A 25,148-nucleotide genomic window follows, 5' to 3' on the forward strand; every position below is an offset into this window, starting at 1 on the left:
GGTTTTGGGAGGAACGAAGAGAACGATTTGGTTGGTATTTGAGACTAGGTTAGTGATGTAGCTCGGGTCTGAGTTGTGGATGGCTTTGTAAGTTGTTAGTATTTTGGATTTAATTCATTGGGTGAGTGTCAGCCAATGGAGGGATTGGCAGAGAGGGGTAGCAGACGCTGAGCTTTTTGTAAGGTGGATGAATCTGGCAGCAGAATTCATGATGGACGGAATAGGGGATAGCCTATTTAAAGGTAAGCCAATGAGGAGGGAGTTGCAGTAGACGAGGCAAGAAGGTTAGGAAGGGACATATCTTGGAGATGTTGTTTTTGAGTTCTGCTCAGGTGACCCCTGACTATCTGATTCTCTCTGCAATGGCAACTCCAATATTTCTATCAATAGATTCCTCTTACCATTGTTAAATTTCCCCCTTGGGCCCTACAAATGGGTTCCCCCAGGTGCCATTATACTGTTTTTCTTATTTCCGGAGTACCCCAGATGTCCAAAATCCAGGTGCTCCATTGTGCAAATTCTAACCATAGTTCCAATAATCAAGTTCATGCCAGCCACCTCTGTACTCCTACACAAAATGCCAATAAGAAGATGCTAGAACATCTCCTGGTGGACCAAGGTTTGACATCCATGCTTTTGTCAGATCCTGGTACCCTGTGGCATCTGATATAAAATCAATTAAATATATTAGAAAACACAAAAATACTTATCTTAGAATCCGGGTTTTTTCAGGTGCCAATGATGTCACTGGGCCCCACCACAGAACTTTGGATAGCTGATGATCCCAAACCTCATGAGAAGATGCTCCAGTGCAGTGACGTCACCCTGATCTAGGTGAGCATGCTTAAAGGTAGATAGATTTTTTTTACATTTTTTTTTTTACCAAATGTTTTACTCCCATATAGCTTTAATTGAGCGTTTTTTTTTATTTGGGTATGTGGAGGGCTGCAACATAAGCTGACCCAACATTTTCATGCAAAGTATGAGTGGAGGTTTCAAGGCCAACTCCAGGAATTAGATAAATATCTACCCTTGCAGTTGGGCCCTCTGCACTGTAAGGGTTGAATGCTTGTTATGTCAAGGGGGTGCCTGAATAAGGAGGAATACTTACCTTATTCCTCGCTCTAGCAGGCACGTCTACAGCCTTCTCCCTAAGCCGCCGTGGTCGCATGGCCATTGCATTGTATGTGATGATGCCGAGGGCCACCCACAGACCAGATGGTAGCACTGGAGCTGACCGGAATGAGGGACAGTGTAAAAAAAGTAGGCCTCATGCCCAGCTTTCCTAGGTGGGGTTTGATGTGTCATGTGCTTGCAGGTTAAATAATTTCATTGGCCAGAATAATAATGCATTCTTACTATTGAAATTACTTAACGCTCAAGCGCTAAATGTTCCTAGGATTAACACGCGTTTGGGCGTTTGGTGTGTGTTTAGGTGCGCCTAAACGCATCCTGGTGGGTTTGCTCAGGTTTGTACAGACTAAGATCTGAACACGCCTGAGCTCATCCCTATATGTAATCCTGCCTGTTACTCTACCCCCTAGATCTAATGAGCATTAAACCTTTATGGGGTGGTGGGGAGCCCCACTGCTCACCTATCTTACTCACTGGGGAAAGCATTGGAGTTCACAGCTGCAATGCGCCTGCAAACATTTACTTTATTTAATTCTTGTCCTAGATTATCAGGATATAAAGATTTTTACTCATCTGCATTCATTGCTGTATGTCAGGCTAACTGTCTCACTGCTCCAGCAGTCCGCAGCCTGTTCATCATCTCTAATATAGACAGTACATTATATCAATACTCAAGCCAAATGGAATGCCAAGAAGACTCAAAGATGTGCAGTAATGAAGATAAGCTAAAAAAACAAAAAGAAAACAAAAAACAGCAGAGCTACCCAGACCCTGGGCTGTATTTAGACATTAGTGAATAATGGTGCCCTGTTGTACAAGTCCCACCTCTTGCATCATTTACCTGAATGCTAGAATGTGTTTCTGGAGGCAGCAGAATGGTTTACTTTATATGTAGATCAATGGCGGTCACATGATCGGAGAGCTCCTGATAGCAAGTAGAGATCAATCGCTTTCCGTTAGCTGCGATTGCGCGGTGCCAAGGTTTTTTTTTTTTATTCTTTTTCACGTTTTATCAATAACCCTGTGGGGGTGGTGAAATATCAAGGGTCTAAACAGACGCGCAACGTCTCACTGTAAAACAGAGAAAGAGATTGAGGACACAGACTCCTCAATCCTTTTTCTGCAGGCTCAGTTGCAGAGTGAATGAACAAGAAGCCCTCTGTCTAGAGGCTCCCTGTTCATTCACAAACTGAAGCATTGTAGGGAGAACCCCCTGTTGAACTTATGGGGCCTGGGCCCTATACAAAAAGGCAAGTGCTACCCCCTTATCAAGGGCCCTGGACAGGAGGCAGGAGATCGGTCTGTGTGAACTCCTGTTCTGGTCCAGTCAGCGGCACAAACCCCTCCTCTTTCTGTCCCTCTTAAGCTTGGTGGCTTGGTCCAGCTGGGCAGTTTTAGGTCAGAGTGGGCAGATTGTACCTGCTGAGTGTGTAGCAGTGTGATGCTCAGTGCAGTTGATGATGGTTCTGATGCTTCTCCTCCTCCATGGGACTACCACCATCCAGCATGCTATGCGCTGGAACTCCTCCAACTACCAGCGAGCCGGGGGGGGGGGTTATATAGGGTTGGGGGGCGAAATCAGGGGTGGAGGGACTGGTGGTGCACAGTGGGGGAAGAGGGATGAATGAAGTTTAGGGGCACAATGAGGGGATGAAGAGAGTGGGGGTGCACATTGTCAGGGCTGGGATATACAGTGGGGGGGTGCTCAATTAGGACCCATTCACACCTGTGCGACGCGACATCGCATTTCACACTCTTTTTTTTGCGTGATAGCATAGGGCAGCCCATTCACTTGAACAAATGTGCCAAAATAGTTTGTGCCCATTAAATGCTGCCAGTGTGCCCTTGAATGCCCCCAGTCTGACCCCCACCTGCTCGCCGTCTGCCCGGAACTTACCCTGTCTTGGTGGGGCAGTGGGTGACAACGACGAGCGGGGTCCTCCATGCGTCTCCTGCTGATCTCCCATCCTCTCCTCCTAATAGGCATCCAATAGCAGCACCTGTTGTTTCAGCCAATCAGGTGCCAGGTAACAGACCCGGGCACCAGATTGGTGGAGAGGCTGTTTAGTGTTAGGAAAGCGAAAAGTCATTCGCTTTTCTAACACAGCTAAGTGACCTGTGACCGCCCAGGTCACCTATTCTGATGCCTATTAGAGCCTATGGCTCTAATCAGGTGTTTCAAAAACAGCCGAATGCATGAATCTATCTATTGGTGATAGAGGGGGTGGCAGGAGAGAAAAGGCGGCACCCATGTGCCCTTAATGCACAGGCCGGCACTGCTACTATATCTCAATTGTTATTATCTCACAAAGGTGAGTACACCCCTTTAGAGACTGGGCCACAGGGCAGTATTCCAACATGATAACGACCTCAAACACACCTCTAAGACAACCACTGCCTTGCTAAAGAAGCTGAGGGTAAAGGTGATAGACTGGCCAAGCATGTTTACAGACCTAAACCCTATTGAGCATCTATGGGGCATCCTCAAATGGAAGGTGGAGGAGTGCAAGGTCTCCAACATCCACCAGCTCCGTGATGTCACCATGGAGGAGGGGAAGAGGACTCCAGTGCCAACCTGTGAAGCTCTGGTGAACTCCATGCTGGGAAATAATGGTGATTACACAAAATATTGACACTTTGGGTCCAATTTGGACATTTTCACTTAGGGGAGTACTCACTTTTGTTACCAGCAGTTTAGACATTAATGGCTGTGTGTTGAGTTATTTTGAGGGAACAGCAAATTTACACTGTTATACAAGCTGTACACTCACTACTTTACATTGTAGCAAAGTGTCATTTCTTCAGTGTTGTCACATGAAAAGATAGAAGAAAATATTTACAAAAATGTGAGGGGTGTACTCACTTTTGTGAGATACTGTGTGTGTGTATATATATATATATATATATATATATATATATATATATAGTCATATAGTCATATAGTCTGGTGGAAGGGACTGGCTCCTTGTGCTGTTTTTTCCTCCCCTGGTCTAAGCTCTGCTGCACAGGATCAGCAAGAGGCTAATACCAAGTTAGATTACGCTGGTATGATATCCAATGAACAATGTACTAATGAATCCAAAGCTGCCTTGGTTTGGTTTGTATTTTATATCCGCCTTTGGTTTGGAATTAAAGATGATCCCACAGCTTTTTACACCTATAATCTTGTGACCTCCTGATTAATGTTATTGGTGAATTCTATGATGTAATGGCTGAAGAAAGAGGAGGAAGAGCCGATCGAAATAAACATAAAAGAGATTGTTAGGTAAAAAAAACGATTTGTCAGCAATGAAGTCAATAAAGTTAAACTCCAGGCAAACACTTGAATACATAGTCCTATGACAGCAGTAAAAAACAGAATGTTGGGTGCAGCACCAGCATCTAAGGAATGAGCGCTCTCCATTTGGCATACAACCGCGCATGCACTGTGGTGATTATAAGAACCTATCTCATTGGGTGTGCCAGGTGTGTCTGAGCATTCCCCTATCACCCCATGCTGCACCAATTCCCCCTTGCAGCCCAGAGAGCAATAAAATAATAATAAAAAAAAACGCTGATACCATCTACTGCTCTACTGACACACTCCCTTGCCCTACTGACACCATCCATTGCCCTACTGACACCGTCCTCTGCCCTACTGACATGTCCTCTGCCCTACTGACACCGTCTACTCCCCTACTGACACCGTCCTCTGCCCTACTGACACCGTCCTCTGCCCTATTGACACCGTCCACTGCCATATTGACACCGTCCTCTGCCCTACTGACACCATCCACTGCCCTACTGACGCCGTCCTCTGCCCTACTGACACCATCCACTGCCCTACTGACGCCGTCCTCTGCCCTACTGACGCCGTCCTCTGCCCTACTGACACTGTCCTCTGTCCTACTGACACCTTCCACTGCCCTACTGACACCGTCATCTGTCCTTCTGACACCGTCCTCTGCCCTACTGACACTGTCCTCTGTCCTACTGACACCGTCCTCCTCTGCCTAACTGACACCCTCCACCGCCCTACTGACACCGTCCACCGCCCTACTGACACCATCCTCTGCCCTACTGACACCGTCCTCTGCCCTACTGACACCGTCCCCTGCCCTACTGACACCGTCCCCTGCCCTACTGACACCGTCCTCTGTCCTACTGACACTGTCCACTGCCCTATTGACACCGTCCTCTGCCCTACTGACACCATCCACTGCCCTACTGACGCCGTCCTCTGCCCTACTGACGCCGTCCTCTGCCCTACTGACACCATCCACTGCCCTACTGATGCCATCCTCTGCCCTACTGACACCGTCCTCTGTCCTACTGACACCTTCCACTGCCCTACTGACACCGTCATCTGTCCTTCTGACACCGTTCTCTGCCCTACTGACACTGTCCTCTGTCCTACTGACACCGTCCTCCTCTGCCTAACTGACACCCTCCACCACCCTACTGACACTGTCCACTGCCCTACTGACACCATCCTCCTCTGCCCTACTGACACCATTCACTGCCCTACTGACACCGTCCATGCCCTACTTACACTGTCCACTGCCCTACTGACACCGTCCTCCTCTGCCCTACTGACACCGTCCTCCTCTGCCCTACTGACACCGTCCTCCTCTGCCCTACTGACATTGTCCACTGCTCTGCTGGCTGACACCATCCACTGTCTTACTGACACCAATATCTGCCCTACAGACACTATCCTATGCCCTATTGACACTGTCCTCTGCCCATATGACACTGTCCTCTGCCCATATGACACTGTCCTCCACTCTACTGACACTGTCCATGTTTTAATAGATTTTAAGATGTTTGTTTACATTTATTTAAAAGAGATTGTGTGTCATATACACGCATGTGTGTTTGAACTTTGGGGTGCACACCATAATGAAATAGGCTGTGCACACCTATGATGCCTAAAAAAAAATGCAGGGAGGGTTATTTCTTTTACTTGGCCTACAGGAATATCATTTAAAGTGAGCTAATGTTTTCTCCACTGAGCAATGTTTTATAAAATGCTGGTTCCCCCATATTGCATAGCACATTTTATTACAAAAGTGGACTAATCATTTAAAAGCAGATCAAAGTTTGACTTAACATTAAAAAAAATCTCAGCCATTGATCAGCTCAGATCTCTTTTCTCTGTTGTGTGCCAAAAGTAACGACCATTACTGAGCCTGCGTTGTGATTCGTCGGCGCGTACACCTGAATGGCGGCCGGATGTGTACCGTCATGCTGCACGTATTTGCACACCCCGCCCTGCAGGGATGTAAAACTTTCTTATCTGCAGGTGTGATGAACAAAGAAGGTAGGAAAGTTTGGCCTTTCAGTCATTGGGGCCCCTCCCTGGCCAGGTTCCTGCAGAGCATTGATGCTTAACCCCTTCCCTACCAAACTGCTCCTTCTTCTTCTTAACCTCAGATATCTCTGCCCTTCCTTCAAAGTCTTCCTGACATAAACCCAACCAGCAAATCATTGCCATTAACAGCTTCTTGACCACGCACCATTAGACTTTATTGGTTTACAAGTCCACCAGCCTTGAAGGACAAAGGCCTGCAGGGCAGCCATGTTTACACCAGCTCACCTCTATTAATCTGTCCCCTCCCTAACCTGTTACTAGTGATTTATATGACCCACAAATTCCTGAACTGGTCTGATTGCCTATGTGCAGATATTATCGAGAGCAAGACACTCAGGAAGCAGAACATACTATGGCCTCCATTGTGGTACACAGACATGCCATTGATGTTACTCATACAACTTTTTGAAGTGAAGCAACTTACTCTAACTCAGCCTTTCTTGAAAAGAGAAACCCATAAAAATTATTTTCCGGAAACCACCTGCTATAAAAAGTCCATCAAGAAAATGTCCCTTACATCGGTGTTCAGCTGGAAGAATGCTCCTTACATTTGTAGTCAGTGGGAAGAATGCTTCTTACATTGGTGGTCAATAGGAAGAATGCTCCTTACATTGGTAGGAAGAACGTCCCTTACATTGGTGTGAATGGAAAGAATGTTCATTACATTGGTGGTCAGTGGGAAAATGCCCCTTACATTGGTGGCCGGTGGGAAGAATGCCCCTTACATTGGTGGTCGATTGGGAAGAATGACCCTTACATTGGTGGTCAATTGAAGAATGACCCTTACATTGGCTGTCAGTGGATAAAATGCCCCATACATCTATGGTCACCCGTAAGAATGATCCTTATGTTGGGAATAATTGGGTTTATTTACTAAAACTGGAGAGTACAATATCTGGTGCAGCTGTGCATGGTCGCCAAGCAGTTTTTAACTTCAGCTTGTTCAATTAATCTTTGACAAAAAACAAAATTTGAAGCTAAATGGTTTATACGCAGAGCTTCACCAGATTTAGTACTCTCTAGTTTTGCGCTAGTAAATCAACCCCAATGTCCCTTACTTTGGAAGTCAGAGGGAAGAATGTCCCTTACATCAATGTTCCACTGGAAGAATGTTCTTTACATTGTTGGTCATTGGGAAGAATTCCCTTTTACATTGATAGTCAGTGGGAACGATGCCCCCCTTACAACATTGGTGACTTGGAAGAATGCACCTTACATTGGTGGCCAGTTGGTAAAATGCCCCTCTTACCCTAATATTCAGTAGGAAGAATGTCCCATTACATTGGTGGCCAGTAGGTAGAATGCTTCTCTTACAGTGATATACTTTGGGAAGAATTCCCTCTTACACTGGTGGCTAGAATCCCGCCCTTACAGTCAGCTGAAAAGAGTTACTGGTGTCATGCTACTGGCTTTGCCAAGTGGTGATGGACCTAATGGGGGCACCATCAAATGAGATGTCAATCAGTCACAGCTCAAGGAACCCCTAGACACTTTTGGAGGAATCCCTGGTTGAAAATGGGTGCTCTAACCTCTGACCACAACACCAGCCATAGCAATAGATCACTCACTATGCTATGTCACGCACAGATATACAACTTTGTAAGTCTCATACTCATAGAGGAACTGCAGATATACAATTTCTAATGGTTACCACTTGAAGACAAACTCCAAGAATCCATGGCCTAAGGCTATGACTTGTGAACATACCTATACCCTGTTCAATGTTCCAAGCTGCAAGTATAATGCCATTCCATACCTCTGTCTACTGTACATCCTTTCCAAAATATCTCAGCTATATCCCCCTTCTGTATTTCCAACTGGTGGAGAAATCAGAGCTCCTAATCACTATGCCTTATTTGTATAGGAGCTCTAAGTATACTAACCCATATCTGTTCTGTTATTAGAGTATCATCTTTTCTTCTATACCCTGTAGCAGTAAGAATACAAAAGTAAATCATTTGACTAAGGGTTGTGGACTTCTGACCATCACACCTATATAACCTTGTTGGGCATACTATTCCAAAACCATTGTGGGGAGTCCAACCCAATAACAGCCTCCACTCATCTTGGTAGATGTTCCACATGATTATTGAGTGCGCCTGTGGACATTTGTTCCCATTCAGCCTAAATGTGGACAAGCTGACTCAAAATAGACATTCTAATTCATATGCATGGTGCTTAGTATGGTTGAGGTCAGAGTTCTATGGAGGACCCTGGAGTTCCACCATACCTTCTCATTAAAAACCATGCCTGCACTGCATAGAGAAGCACTGAGACGCGGTGATGATGTCACTGCTTTTAAAATAAGGCATGTCATGAAAATAAAAACATAACTACAAATGTAATTAGCATGTTAATAAGAAGAGAAAGGAGGAACCAGACTGGAAATGGGAACTATATAATTTCCAGTACTTCTTGGATACATATGTAAAAAACATCAACACAATGTAAACAGTCTTATCAATGTATGAAATGTGTTATAAACCCTGATACTTTGTATAGTTTGTAAATATCTACATATGTAAGGGCAGCCCTTTGATCCTCTTATCTTGATGGTGATTGAAAAAATAGATTCTCTGCAGAAACAATGGGTAAGTGGAGACCATAATATCGGGGGGGTCGAAGGTAAGAGCACCGGGCGGCAATTTTTATTCATGGAGAGGAATAGAAACTAGTGACAATTTTAAATTGTTTTGGGACTTCCTTTTCTTGTTTTACAACACAACCACAATGAAAGTAACAGCATTACTCTTATTTGTTGTTATCATTTTCAAAATGTTGACAATTTTAAAAAGGTATTTGTTTCTTAAAGTAGAATCTATCTGCCACCCATAACCAGGTGGGTCCATCATTGTCCATGGAGGGGATGAGAACTGGGGACCTGTATCTAGGTGGGGGATATGTATCTTTCCATTATTTCTTTTCAGTTTTCATCCTGATTTATTTTATTTTCAAATACAGCACTATTATCCTCAATATGTTTACTTATATTATTTCATTATTTCAATTACATCATTATCTTCACATTAGTATACATTGGGGAAATAAAAAACTATCGATAAAAATGAAGCAGTTATATATCATACAATATCTTTATAAAAAGCCTGTCACCTGTGCCCCGTCTCTGCTTCAGCTCCCCCTGCTTTGCAGGTATTCTGCCAATGTGTCATAGCTCTACAGGTACTCTGCCCATGTCATAGCTCTACAGGTACTCTGCCAATGTGTCAAAGCTCTACAGGTACTCTGCCAATGTGGCAAAGCTCTACAGGTACTCTGCCAATGTATCAAAGCTCTACAAGTACTCTGCCAATGTGTCAAAGCTCTACAGGTACACTGCCAATGTGTCATAGCTCTACAGGTACTCTGCCCATGTCATAGCTCTACAGGTACTCTGCCAATGTGTCAAAGCTCTACAGGTACTCTGCCAATGTGGCAAAGCTCTACAGGTACTCTGCCAATGTATCAAAGCTCTACAAGTACTCTGCCAATGTGTCAAAGCTCTACAGGTACACTGCCAATGTGTCATAGCTCTACAGGTACTCTGCCCATGTCATAGCTCTACAGGTACTCTGCCCATGTCATAGCTCTACAGGTACTCTGCCAATGTGTCATAGCTCTATGGATACTCTGCCCATGTGCAATAGCTCTACGGATAGTCTGCCCATGCACCATGGCTCTATAGAGACTCTGCCCATATGCCATAGCTCTATAGGTACTCTGCCCATGTGCCATAGCTATCTAAGGTTCTCTGCCCATTTCCTATACGGATACTCTGCCCATTTGCCTTAGCTCTGCCGGTACTATGCCAATGTGTCATAGCTCTAGGGTACTCTGCCAGTGTGTCATGACTCTACAGGTACTCTTCCCGTGTGCCATAGGTCTACAGATACTCTGCCCATGTGCCAAAGCTCTATAAGTACTCTATCCTTTTCCAATAAAGATACTCTGCCCATGTGCCATAGCTCTCTAGGGTACTCTGCCCATGTGCCATAGCTCTACAGGTACTATGCCAGTGTGTCATAGTTCTACAGGTACTCGGCCCATATGCCATAGCTCTACAGGTTCTCTGCCCATGTGCCATAGCTCTACAGGTACTCTGCCCATATCCTATACAAAATACACTGCCCAAGTGCCATAGCTCTCTAAGGTATTCTGCCTATGTCCTATACAGATACTCTGCCCATGTGCCATAGCTGTATAGGTACTTTGCCATGTGCCATAAATCTACAGGTACTCTGCCCATGTGCCATAGCTCTACAGGTATCCTGCCCACATCACATAGCTCTATAGGTAGCCCTGCCCATGTCCCATAGATTTTAGGTACTCTGAACAAATCACTTGGCTGTACAGATACCCTGTCCATGACCCATAGGTGTAGAGGTACCATTCCCATTACTCATATCTTTACAGGTACCCTGCTCAATGGCCCATAGTTGTAGAGGTACTCTTCCCACATCACATAGCTCTATAGGTACACTACCCATTTGTCATAGCTGTACAGGTTCTCCACTCATGTTGCATACATTTATATGTACTCTGCCCATGTGCCACAGTCTCACAGGTACTCTGCCCTTATCTTATAGCTCTACAGATACTCTGCCCATGTCCTCTATAGATACTCTCTATTTGCCGTAGCTCTACCGGTACTTTCTCCTTGTGTTATAACTGTACAGGTACGTTGCCCATGTGATATAGCTCTGAAGGTACTCTGCCCATGTGCCATAACCTTACAGGTACTCTGCCCATGTGCCATAACTGTACAGGTACTCTGCCCATGTGATATAGCTCTACAGGTACACTGCCCATGTGGCATAACTGTACAGGTACACTGCCCATGTGCCATACAGATACTCTTGCCCTTCTCACATACAGAATAATGATACAATTATGGGGTATACAGGGTACTCACAGGTATCTTTGCTGCCCGTCACTCTGTCGATGCATGGTCACCGAGAAGCCGAACATCCCCCCAGGTACCCCCGCCTGCTTGATGATCGGCACCTGGGTGTCCACATTAAACCCTGAGCACGGCAGGCACAGTGCCAACAGGACCAGCACCACGATCATCTTCACACACCGAACTCCCAGTCTGTATGATCATCCACCGATCCCACAATTATCACACTTGTCCTGATCCCAATATCTGGATCCTGGCTGTGTCCATAAATCCCAACTCTGTGCAATCCCAAATCTCAAAGATCCCAATTCTAAATAATTGCAACTCCAAGTGATCCCAAATCTGAGCGATCCCAACTCTGATCCCGGTGTGTGTGAGGATGTGTCCTGCTATGAGAGCTCAGTGTCAGCTCTTGCAGTGTGTCCCTGTCCTCCTCCTCCTCCCCCCTGTGTCCCTATGGTCGGTCCCTCCCCCTGAGCACTCACTGTCTGCCTGTCCCACCCACATCACTGTGTGCCCCTCTCCTTCCCTTCCTCCATCCCAGGCTCCTCTTCACCCCCTGTGCCCGTCTTTGCCAACCCTGACCCTACCCTTCCTTTCCGGTGAACTTTCTCCCTTACCCCCGGTACAGATCCCCTTAAAGGAGACGCCCCCCCTCCCCCTGCACCTGCCAGTGCTGGGAGCAAAGGGAAGGGAGGGGGGAGGAGAAAGGGAGGGGAAAGAGGCCAACTTTCTCACACTGCTTGCTGAAAAGTAACACAGCAGAGATATCTCTGACCACAACCAGGGGGGCTCACACAGTGATTGGAGACCAACCTGATCCACCACCGGCCTGGAGCTCCTGTGTATATGAAGGATCTCTATATAATAATAATAATAAAAATGTATATGAAGGATCTCTATATAATAATAATAATAAAAATGTATATGAAGAATCTCTATATAATAATAAAAATGTATATGAAGGACCTCTATATAATAATAATAATAATAACAATAATAAAATGTAAATGAAGGATTTCTATATAATAATAAAAATGTATATGAAGGATCTCTATATATTAATAATAAGCATAATAATGTATATGAAGGATCGCTATATAATAATAATAATAATAATGTATATGAAGGATCTCTATAAAATAATAATAATAATAATAATAAAAATGTATATGAAGGATGTCTATATAATAATAATAATAATGTATATGAAGGATCTCTATATATTAATAAAAAGCATAATAATGTATATGAAGGATCTCTATATAATAATAATAATAATAAAAATGTATATGATGGATCTCTATATAATAATAATAATACAAATGTGTATGAAGGATCTCTATATAATAATAAAAATGTATATGAAGGATCTCTATATAATAATAATAATAATAATAATAATAATAATAAAAATGTATATGAAGGATCTGTTTAAAATAATAATAATAATTATAATAATAATAATGTATATGAAGGACCTCTATATAATAATAAAACTGTATATGGAAGATCTCTATATAATAACAGTAATAATAAAAATGTATATGAAGGATCACTATATAATAATAATAATAATAATACGAATGTATATGAAGGATCTCTATATAATAATAATAATAATAATAATAATAATGTATATGAAGGATCTCTATATAATAATAAAAATAATAATGTATATAAAGGATATCTATATAATAATAATAATAATAAAAAAAAATTATATGAAGGATATCTATATAATAATAATAATAATAATAATAAAAAAGTATATGAAGGATCTCTATATAATAATAATAATAAAAATGTATATGAAGAACCTCTATATAATAATAATAATAATAATAATAATAACAATGTATATGAAGGATCTCTATATAATAGTAAAAATGTATATGAAGGATCTCTATATAATAATATTAGTAATAATAAAAATGTATATGAAAGATCTCTATATATTAATAATAAAAATGTATATGATGGATCTCTATATAATAATAATAATAAAAATGTATATGAAGGATCGCTATATAATAATAAAAATGTATATGAAAGATCTCTATATATTAATAATAAGCATAATAATGTATATAAAGGATCGCTATATAATAATAATAATAATAATAATAATAATAGTAATAATAATATTGTATATGAAAGATCTCTATATAATAATAAAACTGTATATGAAAGATCTCTATATAATAATAATAATAGTATATTGAATAATATATGAATAAAAATGTATATGAAGGATCTCTATATAATAATAATAATAATAATAATAATGTATATGAAGGATCTCTATATAATAATAATAAAAATGTATACAAAGGATCTCTACATAATTATAATAATAATAAAGTATATGAAGGATATTTATATAATAATAATAAAAATGTATATGAAGGATCTCTATATAATAATAATAATAATAATAAAAATGTATATGAAGGACCTCTATATAATAATAATAATAAAATTAATAATAATAATAATAATAATGTATATGAAGGATCTCTATATAATAGTAAAAATGTATATGAAGTATCTCTATATAATAATATTAGTAATAATAAAAATGTATATGATGGATCTCTATATAATAATAATAATAATAATATATATGAAGGATCCCTATATAAAAATAATAGTAATAATAATAAAAATGTATATGAAGGACCTCTATATAATAATAATAATAATAATAAAAAAAAATGTATATGAAGGATATCTATATAATAATAATAATAATAATAATAATAATAATAATAATAATAATAAAAATGTATATGAAGGATCTCTATATAATAATAATAATAAAAATGTATATGAAGGACCTCTATATAATAATAATAATAATAATAATAATAATAATAATAATAACAATGTATATGAAGGATCTCTATATAATAGTAAAAATGTATATGAAGGATCTCTATATAATAATATTAGTAATAATAAAAATGTATATGAAAGATCTCTATATATTAATAATAAAAATGTATATGATGGATCTCTATATAATAATAATAAAAATGTATATGAAGGATCGCTATATAATAATAAAAATGTATATGAAAGATCTCTATATATTAATAATAAGCATAATAATGTATATAAAGGATCGCTATATAATAATAATAATAATAATAATAATAGTAATAATAATATTGTATATGAAAGATCTCTATATAATAATAAAACTGTATATGAAAGATCTCTATATAATAATAATAATAGTATATTGAATAATATATGAATAAAAATGTATATGAAGGATCTCTATATAATAATAATAATAATAATAATAATAATAATAATAATAATGTATATGAAGGATCTCTATATAATAATAATAAAAATGTATACAAAGGATCTCTACATAATTATAATAATAATAAAGTATATGAAGGATATTTATATAATAATAATAAAAATGTATATGAAGGATCTCTATATAATAATAATAATAATAATAATAATAATAATAAAAATGTATATGAAGGACCTCTATATAATAATAATAATAAAATTATTAATAATAATAATAATAATAATGTATATGAAGGATCTCTATATAATAGTAAAAATGTATATGAAGAATCTCTATATAATAATATTAGTAATAATAAAAATGTATATGATGGATCTCTATATAATAATAATAATAATAATAATAATAATAATAATAATAATAATAATATATATGAAGGATGACTATATAAAAATAATAGTAATAATAATAAAAATGTATATGAAGGACCTCTATATAATAATAATAATAGTAATAATAAAAATGTATATGAAGGATCTCTATATAATAATAAAAATAATAATAATAATTATAATGTATATGAAGGATCTCTATATAATAATAATAAAAATGTGTATGAAGGATCTCTATATAATAATAATAATAATAATGTATATGCAGGCCACCCAAAAATGCACTAGTAACGCAACTGAAACACAGGAAAATCACGGTAAGGATGCATATGCGTTTTTAGAGCAATTTTGCTACAGAGCCGTGTGAAAGGAGACTTAGGGGCTGATTTACTAAACCTGGAGCATGCAAAATCTGGTGCAGCTCTGCATAGCAACCAATCATCTTCCAGGATTTATTGTCAAAGCTTAATTGAACAATCATCAAACATTCTTTTCAATCTTCCTATTATATTTCTGATGGAAGAATATATCTAGTTATTATATATAGTATATAGTGTGCAGGGTGCTGTGATGGTTTTAGGAAGCTGATAGCTAAGTGCAGCCCCTCCCACCAGCCATGATCTGCCTGTATTGCATGGAGAAGCACAGAGACCCAGTGGTGATGTCACTGTATCTAAAATAAGGTATGTAATGAAAATGGAAATGCTTTATTAAAAAATTTCATTGGCATGTTGAAGGCGGGGGAGGGGTGGGGGGGTTGGGTGGGCGTACGAGGGAAGGCAAAATATAAGTGGATTAAACTTCAGCTTTAATTTGCTGTTCAATAAAACAGAAATCTATCTTATAGATGCAGTACAATACATAGCGGGAGGATCATTTCAATAAAAAATGTTAATTTCATTTATACCCCCCACCAACAAATCATTACATCCAGGGGGCAGTTGCCCCTCCTGCCCCCCCCCCCCAACCCTGAATTCCCATCATCCCGCTGTGCATTCTTCCAGCCGCTGTGATTGGGATTCCCAGCACGGCCTGTACAGATGTGGGAGACGTCTGGGTGACGCGGTGTACCGTCTACTCTCTGGGCTGAGCCGGAATCCACCAACCCATCCATTAATCCAGAGATGCAGTTCTCACAGCTTAAATGTGGCTGCGGAATTAAAAATAGACACATCTCATGAATATGGAATGGGATGGAGAACTTAATGGCACCCTGTACAAAACGACCACAGAGCCGTCATCCCAGCTCTTTGTACTTCGTTATAGAGCATCACTCCACCCAAAATTGAATTTCAGGGAAATTAAATCCCCCCCCCTCTGTCTGGCATCACTAATCATTTGAATTCTGCAAAATAATGCCCAGCTCTGCCTATTCCCAGTGTTGGATGGGTTCCAGCTTCATCGCCAGATTTTCCTTTTATTTATGATAGAATGCAGCAGGAGGAGCAAGACTCCCTAATGAGTGTTCAGGGAAGCGCATAGATGGGAAAACTGAAATTCACCAGCAACTGCCTATTATTGAGCTATAATTAAAGGAAACCTGCCATGAGAAAGACATGCAAGTTTTCACTGTTGAGCCACCTCTGAAAATACCAGCTGCCTGGCTGCAATGCTAATTCTTTGGCTTCAGTTCTTTCTGAGACCTGGAACACATATGCAAATCAGGAGTTGTGACCTCAGGGGAGGACTGAAAATCTTTGATTTGAGTGACAAGGGCAAAGATACAGAATTGTGCTCCCCCCTAAAGTGCACATCCAGTCATCTTCTGTAGCTGGCACTGTGCAGCTCCAGACCTGACAGTTGGGTTTCACATGGACCAGGAAGTGCACAGTGATGTTCTGGGACCTTACTGCTGCTTGTTCAGATTACACAGCTGTGGCACCCACCCACCTTCCCCACATGAAAACACTGTGCCCAGGGCAGACCTCCTGCCTACCCCTTGTCTCAGAATCACAGTTCAGCTACAAGTCCAACAGTTATGTTTCACATGGACTAGGAAGTGCACAGTGATGTTCTGAGACATCAGCTACAACCTGCTGCTTGTTCAGATTACACAGCTTTGGTGCCTGCCTACCCATAGGGTTGCCACCTTTTCATTAAGTCAAACCTGAACACTTTAGCGGAGCACTGCAATTTTCTTTTTAAAAGTATAAACTACTAACATACATTTTTCTATTAAATAACATTTCTAATCATATGAAGTTAATAACAAGAGTCCCCCTTTACATCAGAGTCCACAGAGTTCCCCTTTTACATCTGAATTTGCAGAATTCCCTTTCACTGTAAGGGGGGACTCTGCAGACTCTGAAGTAAGGGATGCTCTGAGAACCCTGATTTAAGGGGGAACACTCAGAACTCTGATGTATGGAGAGGACTCTGATGTAAGGGGGAACACTGCGGCTTCTGGTGTAAAGGGAAACTGTGATGTAAGGGGTGCTCTGAGAACCCTGATTTACCTTAGTGTACTCACTCAGAGGCAGGAGAAAGAAGGGGGAGTCTTCAGTCACAGATAGGGATGGATGGTGAGCTCACTCACCCCTTGGTAGTCAGCACCTCTCATCCAGATATATCTGAGGCTGCTGGACTTTCCTTTTCTGAGGCACATCCCTGGGGAGTGTGGGCAGACACAGAGGCAGAAGGGCGGGAGGAAGAGGTGCAGATCAAGCCCTCTCTCTTCTCCTCTCTGTGCGTGTGTTTTAGGGGGGGATTGTTGGGGATGGCTTTGGGTAGCATGAAAGAGAGTGTAAGGGTCGGTTCACACTGAGGCAGCACGACTTACAGCGCGACTGCCTCAGGCGACCCAGACGCGACCGTTGCAGTGACTTGCAAAATGACTTCTGTATAGGAGTCAATGCAAGTCGCCCCCAAAGTCGTACAGGAACCTTTTTCTAAGTTGGAGCGACTTGTAAAGTAAAGTAAAGTCTGAATCATGTGTCCGGGTTTCAGGCAGTCTGAAACCCGGATGCATGACTCCAAACCCGGACTGTCTGGGTGAATCATGGACAGGTGGCAACCCTACTTCCCCACATGAATGCACCGTGCTCAAGGCAGCTTCCCCTCCTGCCCACTCCTTGTCTCAGCATCACTGTGTAGCTCCTGGTCTGACAGTTGGATTTCACATGGACCTGGAAGTGCGCAGTGATGTCCTGGAAACTTCCTGCTTCTTGTTCAGTAATGACACAGCTGTAGCACCCCCCTTCCCCCCACAGGAAAACGTTGTGCCCTGGGCAGCTGCCCCCCGCCTCCACCCCACCGACTCCTTGTCTCAGCATTTCCGTGTAACTCCAGGTACAATAGTTGGGTCTCACGTGGACCTGGAAGTGCACAGTGATGTCCTGGAACCTTCCTGCTGCTTGTTCAGTGATAACACAGCTGTGGCACTCCCCCACATGAAAACACTGTGCCTTGGGCAGCTTCTCCTTCTGCCCACCCCTTATCTCAGCATCACCATGCAGCTCCAGGTCCGATAGTTGAGTCTCACATGAACCTGGAAGTGCACACCTAGGACCTTTCTGCTGCTTGTTCAGTGATTACACAGTGGTGACACCCCACTGTGCCTAGGGCAGCTTCTCACTGTACGCAGGGCAGCTTGCCCTTCTGCCCACCCCTTGTCCTAGCCCGGGTGGAAAACACAGATCTTTATGGGCTAGAGAAAGTGTGCCATGGTGCCACATTGATTTGTGCACATAATGAAAGGTGGCAACCATAGATTATTGTGACCCCCTTTTCATATCTACCATCTACATCTCTAATGCTTCAGCTTCATTCCTTCACATGACATCTAGGAGCTGCAAAGGGAATTGGCACTGGAAGACTTTGACCTGCCAGGTAGGGAGCAGGTAGCATGTCTGACTATGAATTGCACTCTGATTCCTGCCTTTATGCTGAAGCATTTCCTTTCTGAGCCATCAGCCTAACATATCCTATTAGTACCCTCTCTTACCAGCTCTTGCTCTATTAGTACCTTCTCTTCAACACCCCAATCCGGGTGAATATTTCTGGGTATGGAGTCCAAGGTGGGTATACCTAGGCATATGATGGTACTCATCATGGGGTATTACCACTGAATTTTTAGACTGCAGACAGTGGTAGGGGGAGTGTATAAAAATGATGGGGAAAATATAAGAACAGGCTGTTGAGATTTTGAAAATATGAATGGCATTAATAATTTCATATACAGTGCCTTGAGAAAGTATTCATACCCCTTGAAATTTTCCACATTTTGTCATGTTACAACCAAAAACATAAATGTATTTTATTGGGATTTTATGTGATAGACCAACACAAAGTGACACATGATTGTGAAGTGGAAGGAAAATGATAAATGGTTTTAATTTTTTTTACAAATAAATATATGAAAAGTGTGGCGTGTATTTGCATTCAGCCCTCCTGAGTCAATACTTTGTAGAACCTCCTTTCACAGCAATTTTCAAGTCTTGCCACAGATTCTCAACTGGATTTAGGTCTGGACTTGACTAGGTTATTCTAACACATGAATATGCTTTGATCTAAACCATTCCATTGTAGCTCTGGCTGTATGTTTAGGGTCGTTGTCCTGCTGGAAGGTGAACCTCCGCCCCAGTCTCAAGTCTTTTGCAGACTCTTATGCCCCAGTCACACCTGGGCATTTTGTAGCTTGAAGCCTGAAGCTCCAAAACACTGGAGGAGAAAAAAATCTATTATTCTCTATGGAGATGATTCACATCTCCACTCCATGTCGCCTGAAGCCAAACGCCTGAAGCTCAAAAAAGTTCTGGAGCTTTTTTTGTAGCTCAATCCGGGCAGATTTTGGTGGTTTTCTGCTTTTTACATTGGTGACCTTTTGACCGGTACAAAATCCCAGCAAATTCATGGCAAAAACACAGCAAAATTGCGGTAAAAACATGCGACTTTCCACCTGAAAACAATGCGCTCAGGTGTGAATACAGCCTGACAGGTTTTCTTCTAAGATTGCCCTGTATTTGTCTCCATCCGTCTTCCCATCAACTCTGGCCAGCTTCCCTGTCCCTGCTGAAGAAAAGCATCCCCACAACACGATGCTGCCACCACCATGTTTCACGGTAGGGATGGTGTGTTCAGGGTTTATGTGCAGTTCATTTTCCACCACACATAGCGTTTTGCATTTAGGCCAAAAATTTTAATTTTGGTCTCATCTGACCAGAGCACCTTCTTCCACATGTTTGCTGTGTCCTCCACATGGCTTCTCACAAACTGCAAACGGGACTTCTTATGGCTTTCTTTCAACAATGGCTTTCTTCTTGTCACTCTTCCATAAAGGTCAGATTGTCCTGTGGACAGATTCTCCCACCTGAGCTGTCGATCTCTGCAGCTCCTCCAGAGTTACCATGGACCTCTTGGCTGCTTCTCTGATTAATGCTCTCCTTGCCCAGCCTGTCAGTTTAGGTGGACGGCCATGTCTTGGTAGGTTTGCAGTCGTGCCATACTCTTTCCATTTTCAGATGATGGTTTGATGAGTTGAACAGTGCTCCATGATATGTTCAAAGCTTGGGATATTTTTTTATAACCTAACCCTGCCTTAAACTTCTCCACAACTTTATGCCTGACCTGTCTGGTGTGTTCCTTGGCCTTCATGATGCTGTTTGTTCACTAAGGTTCTCTAACAAACCTCTGAGGGATTCACAGAACAGCTGTATTTATATTGAGATTAAATTACACACAGGTGGACTCTATTTACTAATTAGGTGACTTCTGAAGGCAAGTGGTTCCACTAGATTTTAATTAGGGTTATCAGAGTAAAAAGGGGCTGAATACAAATACACACCACACTTTCCACATATTTATTTGTAAAAAAATTAAAATCATTTATCATTTTTCTTCCACTTCACAATTTTGTGCCACTTTGTGGTCTATCACATAAAATCCCCCAAAAAACACATTTACGTTTTTTGGTTGTAACATGACAAAATGTGGAAAATGTTAAAGAGGGATTCCACCTGCAAAAAAAAATATTAAAAGCCAGCAGATATAAATACTACAGCTGCTGACTTTTAATAAATAGACACTCACCTGTCCCAGGGTCCAGCGATGTCGGCAGCCGAGACCGATCGATTTTGCTCGGGTCTTGGCTGCTGCCGCCGCCATTCTCGGTGGGGGAATCAGGAAGTGAAGTGTTGCGGCTTCACTTCCCGGTTCCCTACTGCGCATGCGTTAGTTGCAAAGCACACTAGGAGTGGTCCGCGCTGTCTCTGGGACCCGTGTGTGTCCCAGCAGACAGCGCAGCGGGACAGGAAACGGCATAGACGCCTGTGGGAGTCTATGCCCGTAAGTGGGTGCAAATACTTGTCTTAGACAGGTATCTGCACCCCCCTCCGCCCTGAAAGGTGCCAACTGTGACACCGGAGGGGGGGAGGGTTCCGATGAGCGGAAGTTCCACTTTAGGGTGGAACCCCGCTTTAAGGGGTATGAATACTTTTTCAAGGCACCGTATTGGCTGCAGCTTAATGTCACATATATAAGAATATGTCAACTTTTGTATCTTGGGCCCTGTTCACACTTAACGAATTAAAATCGCGGGCAGAATGCGCGACACATGAAAATGAGTGTAAATTGTGCTAAATAATCGCGAGCAGGAAGACGAGTTCCCACTACACAAGATGTGAACGGGGTCTTAATAGATAATTGATATTTATTATAAAGATATATTTGAATAAAGTGCTACACTTTGTGATCTCCTGAAGAAGTGGACCGTTGGTTCATGAAACGTGTTGGGAGTCTACAATCCGTTTTTTGAACTAAGCAGTAATATTGTACAATGAGTTAAAATGTGAACATTGTATTGATCATGTATTTTATAAATATTTAATATGATATAAAAATAAAAATTCTATTGATTTCCCCATCGTTATTTATAGAGGCTGGTACATCGTTCTCTTCCTCTTCTCGTAGATGTGTACAAACAGTCCATTTATTCAGTGCGCATTATTCAGCTGGCTAATGTATTGCCTTTCCTGTTGTCAGAGAGTGTTTTTACCCCTCTAACCTCCGCGGCATAAAAGCATTAGAGGCCGGTTCCTGCGTGACTGCGGCAATCAGATCAGTAAATTGATTGTGTGGAGGAAGTGAGACGGGACTAGAAATTGTACTATATATAGGAAAGAGCGTTAGGGATTGCTAAAACGCCTGTCTGTTGCAAAGATTTGTTTGAAACTGTCAAAAAAAATTTTTATATTTTATTTTTTAGAATAAAAAAAAAAGCAAACTTTCTATCTCCTGCCGTGACCTAGCCATAAACCAACAACCAGATTGTATATAAATTGAGAAAAAAAGGGGCATTTTTGATTGAAAAAACTAAATTTGAACTGTTATAAATATGCACTGTATTACCAAAAGTATTGGGACGCCTGCCTTTACACGCACATGAACATTAATATCATCCCAGTCTTAGTCCGCAGGGTTCAATATTGAGTTGGCCCACCCTTTGCAGCTATAACAGCTTCAACTCTTCTGGGAAGGCCGTCCACAAGGTTTAGGAGTGTGTCTATGGGAATGTTTGACCATTCTTCCAGAAGCGCATTTGTGAGGTCAGGCACTGATGTTGGACGAGAAGCCCTGGCTCACAGTCTCCGCTCTAATTCATTCCAAAGGTGTTCTTTTGGGGTTGAGGTCAGGACTCTGTGCAGGCCAGTCAATTTCCTCCATCCCAAACTCGCTCATCCATGTCTTTATGGACCTTGCTTTGTGTACTGATGTGCAGTCAAGCTGGAACAGGAAGGTGCCATCCCCAAACTGTTGCCACAAAGTTGGGAGCATGAAATTGTCCAAAAGGTCTTGGTATGCTGATACCTTAAGAGTTCCCTTCACTGGAACTTAGGGGCCAAGCCCAACCCCTGAAAAACAACCTCACACCATAATCCCCCCTCCACCAAATGATTTGGAGCAGTGCACAAAGCCAGGTCCATAAAGACATGGATGAGTGAGTTTGGGGTGGAGGAACTTGACTGGTCTGCACAGAGTCCTGACCTCAACCCAATAGAACACCTTTGGGATGAATTAGATTGGAGACTGCAAGCCAGACCTTCTTGTCCATATCAGTGCCTGACATAACAGATGCGCTTCTGGAAGAATGGTCAAACATTCCCATAGACACTCCTAAACCTTGTGGACGGCCTTCCCAGATGAGTTGAAGCTGTTATAGCTGCAAAGGTTGGGCCAACTCAATATTGAACTCTACAGACTAAGACTGGGATGTCATTAAAGTTCATGTCCGTGTAAAGGCAGGCGTCCCAATAGTTTTGACAATATAATGTATATTCTTGTGCCTTTGGAAAAAACACTAAATACAACTGTAATAAAATGTGCCTAAAACACTCTCCAAGACAATAAATGAATAATAAACCACAAATAGTGTGACTAGACCTGATGACTATAAAGAATGAAATGCTGTGCAAATATTATTTCAAAAATATTCAAAATATATATAAAGTTCAGCCAAGAAGGAAATGTCCAGCTAAGGCTCCATTCACACTTTTGCGACTCCAAAGTCCTGCGATTTACATTGCATCTCTGTTACATCTTTGGATGGCTGCGACTTTGGCTGTTGCCTGTTGCACAGCCGACCCATTCATAACATTAGGATGCGACTTTTAGAAGCTTAAATTGCAGTCTATAGCACTCAAGTCTCATTAAAGTCGCATCAAAGGAGTGCAGGAAACTTTTTAAAGTTGCTGTGACTTCTGTGACAGCTTCCATTGAAAATACATGGGCTGCGACTTGTCATCAAAATTTATGTGTTTAAAGTCGCATGACAAGTCGCACAGATGTCGAAGGAGCCTAAGAGCAAAAGTCCTCTGTGAAAAAGGGAAAAAAAAGAAACACAGTTGCAACTTAAAGCGGAGCTCCACCCTAAAGTGGACCTTCCGCTCATTGGAATCCTCCCCCCCTCCGGCGCCACAATTGGCACCTTTCAGGGGGGAGGGGGGTGCAGGTACCTGTACAGTACAGGTATCTGCACCCACTTCTGGGATATCTATCTGCGGAAAGGGGCATAGATTACGCCCCTTTCCGAAAGTCCCCCGCTGCCTGCTGGGAAACACACAGATCCCAGAGGCAGCGGGTCCATCCTTATTGCGCAGCGCGACTCACGCATGCGCAGTAGGGAACCGGGAAATGAAGCCGAAAGGCTCCACTTCCTGATTCCCATACCCAAGATGACCGCGGCAGCACCCGAGAGACGATCGAGAGATCGGCTTCGGGTGCCGACATCGCGGGCGCGCTGGGCGGGTAAGTGTCCTTATTTTAAAAGTCAGCAGCTGCAGTATTTGTAGCTGCTGGCTTTAAAAAAAAAAAAACTGCGGAACTCCCGGTGGACTCCCGCTTTAATCCCACTGCTGTTAATTCCAGTCTAAACAAAGCATCGCTGTGACAGTGTCCCCACACATAGTATTATACCATTAAAATCATTAAATATAAAAAATAAATAAATAAAAATAAACACACTTACATTAACAAAAATTTGTCAGCATCTGTCAATTCTCCCTAATACCCACATCACTTCTTAGCCAATCACTTTATTCATTAATTATCCCTCCCTGTCATGCAAGGGTGCACACAAACCAATTCAACTGATGGATCTCTCTTCTGCTTTACGAGCCCCAGGGATCTGTGCGATCATAGCAGTGATGTGAACAGACTGACCATCAGTGTGGACAGGCTCCTTCCATCGTGTTTCGTCCGTTGGACGTTGTCAAGGGATCAAAGGATGAACGTGCCACAAGTTTACAGTAAGTCCAAAATAAGTTGATTAGTCTTGATTAAAAAAAAAAACTAGAAGGTACAGCCAACATGTTTTGGGGGCTCACAACTCCCCCTTCATCAGGGCTTGTGTATTGGAAGTAATAGAAAAAAATTTAGAAAGTAAAAAGGTGTAGGGAAAAAAAAGCAGTGCAGGCATCTGTTCTTCTTATAACCTACAGCTGGCCATGCCACATGAGCCCTGATAAAGTGGGAGTTGTGAAACTCCAAAACGCATTGGGTGTACCTTCAAATTATTCATCAAGGCTAATAAACCTATGCTGGAATGACTGTAATGACAATGTCCAGAGGATGAAACGCGTTGGTAGGAGCGTGCCCATGCTG

The 25,148-nt window shown here is 41.6% G+C and overlaps 1 protein-coding gene across 1 annotated transcript in view; it reads right to left on the bottom strand.

Annotated features, from left to right (window-relative positions):
• Positions 1-12,020, bottom strand: part of ITGA3 (integrin subunit alpha 3) — a 132,785-nt gene extending 120,765 nt beyond the window's left edge. The window contains 1 exon segment of the mRNA XM_077460062.1: positions 11,397-12,020. Coding sequence (XP_077316188.1) covers positions 11,397-11,554 — 158 coding nt within the window. The 5' untranslated portion in view covers positions 11,555-12,020.
• Between the last annotated feature and the right edge of the window lie 13,128 nt (positions 12,021-25,148).

The sequence above is a fragment of the Lithobates pipiens genome, unplaced genomic scaffold (genome assembly GCF_037356315.1).
Source record: "Lithobates pipiens isolate NorthernLeopardFrog02 unplaced genomic scaffold, aLitPip1_a1.2 Scaffold_28, whole genome shotgun sequence".
Taxonomy (NCBI): domain Eukaryota; kingdom Metazoa; phylum Chordata; class Amphibia; order Anura; family Ranidae; genus Lithobates; species Lithobates pipiens.